The sequence below is a fragment of the Hyaena hyaena genome, unplaced genomic scaffold (genome assembly GCF_003009895.1).
Source record: "Hyaena hyaena isolate Hyena2069 unplaced genomic scaffold, ASM300989v1 scaffold_1698, whole genome shotgun sequence".
Classification (NCBI taxonomy): Eukaryota; Metazoa; Chordata; class Mammalia; order Carnivora; family Hyaenidae; genus Hyaena; species Hyaena hyaena.
Genome location: NW_024082335.1, coordinates 131,124 through 140,451, shown reverse-complemented (window position 1 = coordinate 140,451; position 9,328 = coordinate 131,124). Strand labels below are relative to the sequence as shown.

The 9,328-nt window shown below is 42.0% G+C and overlaps 1 protein-coding gene across 1 annotated transcript in view; it reads right to left on the bottom strand.

The window, feature by feature from the left end:
• Window positions 1-1,396: 1,396 nt before the first annotated feature.
• LOC120226471 (olfactory receptor 51B4-like) overlaps window positions 1,397-9,328 on the bottom strand; it is a 12,597-nt gene continuing 4,665 nt past the window's right edge. Inside the window, 2 exon segments of the mRNA XM_039224663.1 lie at window positions 1,397-2,354; window positions 7,044-7,248. Coding sequence (XP_039080594.1) covers window positions 1,397-2,354; window positions 7,044-7,248 — 1,163 coding nt within the window.

Below are 9,328 nucleotides of genomic sequence, written 5' to 3'. Positions count from 1 at the left end.
ACACAGGTTTTCAATAAGAAAATAGGGTGTTGGGAGGATGTCCAACTAGAAGAACCAACTTAAGAAAAACCAGAAGCCTTCAGAACGTATAAATATTTAAGTCACAATTATTAGTATTATTTTTTTAATCTTTGTAATGTTTATTCATTTTTGAGAGACAGAGTGCAAGTTGAGGAGAACCAGAGAGAGAGGAAGACACAGAACCCAAAGGAGGCTCCAATGTCTGAGCTGTCAACACAGATCCGGACACGGGGCTCAAACTCACTAGCTGTGAGATCATGACCTGATCTGAATCAGATGTTCAACCAACTGAACCACCCAGGCGCCCGTAGGTCACAAGCATTGTTACCTATAACATGAACAACAGGCAATACATGACAGCTCCCCAAAAGGAACAGCATAAAACCTTTTGAAAAATTGAAGGAAAACACTTCTCCCACAGCGGATAACATTACTTCTGCCAGGTTTTCAGACTTGATTATCAACGGGAAAAGTTCATGAGGTGAAAAAGCCCTGAGTTCTTTTATGTTGAGAAGCAAGCAAGGGGAGATAGAAACAGGAGGTACTTAAGTCTATACTCAGTTTTTACAGAAGAAAAATATTAGGAAGTGAAGGAGAAAGCCAGAAGGAAGAAAAATTGGTATGTTGGGGTCCAGCAGCCATGGAAACGAACGCAGGGTGCTAGGGGATCTGGCTTCAGCTGACTCATAGGATATTGGTTGTTATTTGACTTTTAATCTGAATCTGTATCAGTTTCCATTCAATAATAAAATCCACTAATATATTAAAGGGAAACTGAGGTTTCAGGAGTAAGCTTTCTAGAGTTCTGTACATTTGCTAATTTTCCTCACTAAGATATGTTTACTTTTAGAGCAACATAATTTCCAATACAGTTAGATTCAAAGCATAGAGATGAGGAAATGATATATCACTCTAATTATCCTTTATATAACACACAAAATGTACTATCAGCTGCACGTCTTCATTCAGATGAGCAGTCTTTGATCCAGGCTATTTCTTCTTTCATCTGACATTTTCTGAAGTAGTACTTATTCTTCCTTCACTTACGGGATCTGGAATGCCTCATCTCACCTGTTTCCTATAGCCCTTTCCCCCCAAATCACCACCATTTTCTCTTAAATATATATTACATATTTATAATATATCTGCTAATAAAATATTATATATTCTATTCCATTATGCATTCTAATTCATATATTATATGTATTCTATAAAACATCCTACACATATTCTAATCTGAAATATGTTTTCTAATATTTCATCTATATTAGTTTTATGTAATAATTAAAATCTCATCTAACTCTTAAAAAAGAGACTGAGTGTAAAGTCAAACTTTTACAAAATCCCAGAGATCTCAAGATTCTGAAATACAAGCTCAAGCCCTTCTGTGCAGAGAACATAAGCAAATGATGCTTCTCTGAATTTGCTTGGTCTTGATGCTATATATAATGGGGTTCATGAATGGAGGAAAGAGAAAGTAGATGTAACTCATGGTAATGTGGTCCGCATGTGGTTCATGTTTCCCGAACCTGTGGATGAAAGTTAGGCCAATCACAGTAATATAAAATACCAGAACACAGCTAATATGGGAGACACAGGTGTTAAGGACCTTAGCTCACTCTTCTCCAGAAATGATGCCCATAACTGTCTTCAGGATTAAAATATAGGAGAAGAGGATAATCAGAGCATCTAGGAAGAAAGTCAAAGCAACCAGAATAACTGGATAAACACGATTAAATGTGATGTCAGCACAGGCGAGTTTCATGACATCTTGGTGGAGGCAAAAGGCATGGGAAAGAACATGGGAACGGCAATATGGGAACCAATAGAGGGGCACAGTTGGGGGCACAGTGGACGCAAAGCCCCTCATTAGTACCCCCAGTCCTACCTTCATCACCCAGGAATTGGTATGAATGGAGTTATAACTCAGAGGGGTGCAGATGGTGATGAATCGGTCATAGGCCATGGCAAGCAAGACACCCGATTCCACAATGGCCAAGGTGTGAATGAAGTAGGACTGAGTGAAACAGGCACCCTGAGCAATTTCCCTCTGGTCCAGCCACAGGACACCCAGGACTGTGGGCATTGTGGTTAGTGTCATCCCAAGGTCTGTGCCTGCCAGCATAGCCTAGAAGTAGTACATGGGCTCATGAAAACTGGAGTCGTTCCAAATGAGAAAGAGAAGGGTGCCATTGCCCAAAAGGATGGAGAGGTAGATGATAAGGAAGAGAAGAGAGATCCAGTTGTGAACTGCCTCTGCACCCAGGAAGCCACTCAGCAAGAAGGGAGCAGCACTGTTGTTGATCCACAGGGTAGGGTTTTCAAGTGAAGAACTTTTTCAGGAGTTATGACCTCTTAAAAGGCAGTATTCTTTCTCTCTCTCCATCTTCCTGTAGCACACTATCAGGCCACTTTTCACCTCAAACCTCACAAGTTTTTGTGGGTTTTCTCAGTCTTCATTAATTCACAAGACCTTTGCCTAGAATAAGAAATAACAATAATGGTAATTGTATTAATAATCTCGACAATTTACTCTTCAGAATTCAATTTATATTCCTTCTATGACACTTCTTACTCCGAGTCTCCCACATCATTCCTTTGGGCTGTTTTGTTCTCTTTGTTTTTTCATTCCTCCTTCTATTTCTTTCATACAGACCCTTTATGTTATTTTGTTCCAGTTTGGGCCAGTTCAGATTTTCTCTCTTGAAACCAACCATCTGTTTGTCTCACTGATTAATCACTGAGGAAAGTAGTTAATCAATGGAAATGAGTCTATTGTCATGAAATGCCTGAAGAAATTTTGTCATCAATATCGCCATCTCAAATGGACTGCGAACAAGATGACTCATGTAGGGGTGCAGAGAAGTCTGAACAAGTGGGCACAGGTGGTAAACTCAGCCTAGATGAGTGGAATTACTCAGTGGATGAGCACTTCGGAAATTTTCAGTGCTGCCAAGGATCTGATGCCTGTAACAACAGGGACAAACTTTAAAACAGGAAGGGGGGCACCTGGGTGGCTCAGTGAGTTAAGCGTCTGACTTCGGCTCAGGTCATGATCTCACGGTTCGTGGGTTCGAGCTCCACGTCGGGCTCTGTGCTGACAGCTCAGAGCCTGGAGCCTGTCTTTGGATTCTGTATCTCCCTCTCTCTCTGACTCTCCCCTGCTCACGCTGTCTTACACTCACTCTTAGAAATAAATAATACATTAAAAAAAAAACTAAAATAAAATAAAATAAAATAGGAAGGGACAGGAGCTGAGAAATCCCAAAGGAAGTGAGAAGACAGAGTCCTAGAACAACGGCCTCTTCAGAAACCAGAAGCCTAGCACTTTTACTGAGCCACAGTATTAAAAGAAACAAAGAAAAAAATTAAAAGAAAAAAAAAAGATGTGCGTATTGGAAAGGCAAAAGCAGTATCAGAAGTTAATGATTGAATGCAACTTTACACAGCCAGTTCTAAGAGGAAGATAAGGGCTCCCAGAGGAAAAGGTTAAGGACTATAATGTTGGTGATGATAGCTGGATAAACCTTCTGTTGTGAATCTAGAAAGCCATGTCTGGAAAAATTAAGAATGGGCTTCTATAGGGAACTGTGAAGTATTTTTATAATTTATTTATAATTATACTCATCAAATCAAGTTAGCTTTGTTTGCATAAAACTGAGAAATTTTGTGACCAGGTGATTATGATAATGATTAAAGAGGAGGCACCTGGGTGGCTCAGTCGGTTAAGCATCTGACTTCAGCCCATGTCATGATCTCATGGTTCATGAGTTCTAGCCTGGCATTGGGCTGTCAGCACAGAGCCTGCTTTGGATCCTCTGTCCCCTTCTCTCTCTGCTCTGCTCACGCTCACTCTCTCTCTCTCTCAAAAAAATAAACATTTAAAAAAATGATTAAAGAGAACCACAAGAGAAACATAAGTTTCTCTCAAATCAATTGAATCAATATGCACCCAGGATCTTTTTAAACATTGTTTTCTCATAAACATCATCATTGACAGTTCTAAAGAGGAATTTAGGAAGAATGAGGGGACAGTGATCTTTGAACTACCTCCATTTCACAAAAACCTGTAAAAATGAGAACAAATCTGTTTTTTTTTCTTTTTTTGAGAATTTGGCACATGGTAATATCTGTGACTGGGGAGCCTCGGTGGCTCAGTCAGTTGAGCATCTGACTTTGTGGTTCCTGAGTTTGAGCCCCGTGTTGGGCTCTGTGCCAACATGACAGCTCAGAGCCTGGAGCCGGCTTCACCTTCTGTGTCTCCTTCTCTCTTTCTGTCCCTCTCCCACTCACACTCTGCCTCTCTCTCTCTCAAAAATAAATAAACATTAAAAAAATTGTTTTTAAATCTGTGATAATGAGCAGTGGCCGGTGGAGGGAGATAAATAAACAAAAGATGAATGTGCTGTGGAAGTGACCATCCCTTCTGGGGGATACTGTCAGTGACAGAAAGGTTAATCTGAGCATCAAAGTGGCAGCTACTCTGTTAATATGACTACTGATAAGATTGCTTAATAAAGATGGGATTACAGTAGGTCTGATCTCACTAGATTATGGAAGGTAGAATGACTAACCACTGCTCTTGCTGTCAGCATGATGATGTCCAGGAAGACTATCTCTATCATATTATTTGTACCCAAGCTGAATAAGAATTTGTGTCAACTAAACACAATGCTAAGGAATTGTATTCTCTAAAAGTCATTTTGAAAAAGTTCTTGGGGCGCCTGGGTGGCTCGGTTGGTTAAGCGTCCAACTTCGGCTCAGGTCATGATCTCACAGTTCATGGGCTCGAGCCCCATGTTGGGCTCTGTGCTGACAGCCAGCTCAGAGCCTGGAGGGTGCTGCAGATTCTGTGTGTCCCTCTCTCTCTGACCCTCCCCTGCTCATACTTTCTTTCTCAGAAATAAATAAAACATTAAAGAAAAAGAAAAAGTTCTTCTTCAGTGCTTGAAAATAAATACTTAATTTCCAACACAAAGTTTGGGGACAACTTCACCAAAATATATACCTCCCTATAATCCATTTCCTCCATCTTTCCCCTGCTTGTCTAACAGTGAGCAGTCTTCTTTAACCTCTTCAGCAATAGTCAAATACTATCAGATAAACACAAGCCACTGTGTGCCCAACAAGCACACTAATGATGCTGGTCCACTAGAGCTTGAGTCTTCCATTCTTCTCAGACCTAAATTATAAGTAATTGAATAAACTTTAACTTGAAAGTCCATACCAGGTGGCTGAGATCCTTCTCACATAGCATGAGAGAACTAATAGTGTTTTAACTTGAAGGTCCTTGACCAGTTTAACAGGGGTTTCTTTGATCAAATATAACATTCTACAAGAGGTAGCCCATCCCTAAAATGTAACTATCAGAGTAGGATACAATATCCCAGTAACTGGGTCACAGGAACCATAAATTTTCTCATAATTTCTATGCATCAACCATGACTTGCAAAGCCAGCCTTTGCTCAGGCATAAGAACCTCTGCACCAAAGTCAGCAAGTCAAGACGGGAAGAATCTGGAGTGAAATTTTCTAGTAAGACATTTATAAATGCGAAACCAGCTTTAGAAGTTTGGTTTATATTCACCATCAATGGCTTGAGCAGTGCACTCAGGGGCACACCACTCATGAAATTAGTGGAGGAATAATTGTTTCATAATGAAATACAGCCAAGAAAAATTTTCATACATAACCACACAGAAAATTTCTCCCCAAAACCATTTCTTACATGTTTCTTTTTTTAAATCTTTTAATGTTTATTTATTTTTTTAAGAGAGAGCCAGAGAGCAAGAGGAGGAGGAACAGAGAGAGGAGACATAGGCTCCAAGCTAATACCACAGAGCCCAACGTGGGGCTCAAGCGCGAAAACCGTGAGATCATGACCTGAGCTGAAGTCCGATGCTTAACCAACTGAGTCACCCAGGTGTCCCAACCATTTCTTACATGTTTCAGGTATTGGATTTACTCCTCTCCACAGTTTCCTTATCTTCTCAAGATAGAGTTTTACAAAGAGTAAGCCAGAGCCAATATTTGTTGTATAGAAATCACCAGTTCTAACCTTTCTTCCTGCATACCTACAAAATGTGGAGGTGTTATGTTTCTAGTTCTGGAATGCTTCTATTTTCTATTTTCTTGTTGCCTTTCCACACCATTCCAAGTCAAATGAAAAGTTTATTTAAATAATCTGAAGGGGCGCCTGGGTGGCTTAGTCGGTTAAGGGTCCGACTTTCGCTTGGGTCATGATCTCGCGGTTCGTGGGTTCAAGCCCCGCGTCGGGCTCTGTGCTGACTGCCAGCTCAGAGCCTGGAGCCTGTTTCAGTCTGTGACTCCCTCTCTCTCTGACCCTCCCCTGCTCACACTGTCTCTCTCTCTCCTAGAAATAAATTTAAAAAAAAAAAAACATTAAAAAAAATAATCTGAAATGTAAACATGTGTTCTCCAAGAAGTGTGCCTGGTTTGCCAAGTCAAAGGATGAGTTTGGACAGTATAATAGTCAAAGTGAGAGGAGGTGAAGATGTATGTTTAGGTAAGCTTAGGGCATAATTAAGGGAAAGCATGAATAATTTACTAATGATTTTATGAAATTATCTGTTTGTGAGGGATTTATGTCTTCTTTAGGAAAACATGAAATGCAAAGTAGGGGTTCAAGGAATCTCTAGACTCAGACTAGAGAAGTATTTAAAAGAACATTTGGAAACTCTGATTTAAAAATAATTCAGTGAGAGGGGCAAGATGACGGAGAGGTAAGGAGCTCCGTAGTTGCACTCACGCCCATACATCACACAGAAAAGATCTGAAGCCATTGGAAACCTTACAAAACCTGAGAGATTGGAAGAAAAAGGATGCGGAATCCACTGAGAAAGACTTCTAACGTGAGTGCGAACTGGGGAAGATAAAATCGGGCCGGGATCGGAGACTCCAGGGTCGGAGGCGATCCCCCTCTACCCTCTATGGGGAGTGAGAGGGGAAAAAGAGAGAGTCCAAAACAGAAAAATCTCCACTCAGGGCATAGAAAGACCATACTTGCCAAATACCTGCATGCCAGGTCCCATCATGCCAACTGGTCCCGGGGGAGCTGAGTGCACAGACTGCTTCTTTGTGCTGGCTCCTGGTGGGCTGGACTTCATAGTGGTGGCATGCCTGCCGCTATTGTCCTCCCGGGCGGCTTGAGCCCCTGGAAGAGCTGTGCGCAGACACCGGACATCCGCGCTCCCGGCTGGCTGGAACTCTAGAGGGAAGGCAAAGAAGTAAAAACAGGGAAATTTGCCTGTGAGTTCGTGTTTCGGGTGACGAGCCATAGAGGGACCTGGTTTTCCTCACTTCAGCGGGCTCCACGCACCCGGCAGGCAAGCCCCCCGCCCATGCTCACCAGCCCGACCCAGAAAATGAAGTAGCGATTCTGACTCCACCCCCAGAGCTCGGCAGGGGGCCTGGAATTGCCCCAAGGGGATTGCCTGGGAAGTTGTGTCTAAAGCAATTTCAGCGGGGCACGCGGACTGGGATTTGGAGATTGGGACTGGTCTGAGTTGAAGAGTGCAACCAACTTTGGCTGCGCCCCTGGTACAGGGAGTTTACACACCCAAAAAAGCAAGGTGCAGCGCTTGGTTCAAGAAGGGACAGGAGCAGCGTCACTCTCTTCCCCACAACCGCCAAGGCAGAACTCCCGCCTGAGGCATTGTATCACGCCACGCCCATCCCTCCTTGAGAGCTGCCCTCCTCCCTTTTTTTTTTCTTTCTTTTTTTCTTCTTCTTTCTCTTTTCTCTCTTTTTTCCCCAGAACACTGACCTGATTAACTCTGGTCGCCGGCTTGCTTAAACAATCACAAGTCCATTCTGTAGATGTAAATTCTACACCTACCGACCTTTTCATCTCTTTCTCTCAGGAGTAATTAGACGATATAGTTTCTCTGGATAACCCCAGCATCCTTCTCTCACCTATCCAACCATATTCTACCCTTTACCTCTTTGAAAAAAACTTCTTATCCCTTCTGCCTGTTCATTCTATTTCCAATTTTGCCTCATCCCCGCCCTGTCTTCTCTCTCTATCTCTATGTTCTTCAACCAGCACTACATACACACAGGTATTTAACTGTAGCTGGGAGGGGCGCCCGGGTGGCTTAGTCGGTTAAGAGTCAGACTTTCGCTCAGGTCATGATCTCGCGTTTTGTGGGTTCGAGCCCTGCGTCAGGCTCTGTGCTGACTGCCAGCTCAGAGCCTACAGCCTGTTTCAGAGTCTGTGACTCTTTCTCTCTGACCCTCACCTGCTCACGCTGTCTCTCTCTCTCTCTCTCCTAGAAATAAATAAAACATTAAAAAAAATTTTTTTAAATGTAGCTGGGAAATCCAGTTATATGCTTTAAACCATTCTTGCCCATCGGTTTTCTTCTTTTTTCCTTTTCTTTTCTCCTTTTTGACCCTTTTATGTATTTTTTACTCCCTATTATTCACCTTCCCTCCTCCGTCTTTTCTCTTAACTGTTTCGTTTTCCATCTTGCTTTCCATGTTAGTTGAATTAGCCTGTGCGTTTGTATGCTCCTACTCCCTGTGTGTTTGTCTGTCTGTTTTCTTTTCCAGGGCTACCTCAAGAAATAAGCCAGAGTACAGAAGGTGGAGAGTCCCAAATATTACTACGAATAGGAAAATAAAATAACCAAGGTCCGAACAAGAGAGACCAAGAGTTACCATTCAAAAAACACTCTCTGAAAGGATAGGCCCTGGACAGTCAAAAAGTCTTGATGGTTACAGCAGCGCTCATCAGTGCAAGGAGCATAACAGGTCTTTAAAACCAACAAGAGCCGGAAAGCTAACTAAAATGACGAAACGAAAGAGCTCTCCTCCAAAGAAACTCAAAGAAGAAATGACAGCTAAAGAACTGCTCAAAACAGATATCAGAAGCATAACTGAACAAGATTTTAGAATAATAATGGTAAAATTAATAGCTGGGCTTGAAAAAACATAGGGGACATCAAAGAAACTATGGCTACAGACAGAATGGAAAATAAAAACAGGCATGAAGAATTAAAAAATGCGATAAATGAGATACATAATAAATTAGAGGCCTCCAATGCACGGATTGAAGAGGCAGAAAGGAGAATAAGTGATTCAGAAGACACCAAGATAGAAAAACAAGAAGGTGACAAAAAAAGAGACAAACTGATCCCGGAACAGGAGAGAAGAGTTCGAGAGCTCAGCGATATGGTCAAACGCAAAAATATCCATATCATAGGAATCCCAGAAGAGGAAGAGAGAGGGAAAGGTGCTGAAGGAGTCCTGGAACAAATTGTAGCAGAGATTTCCCCGACCTAGGA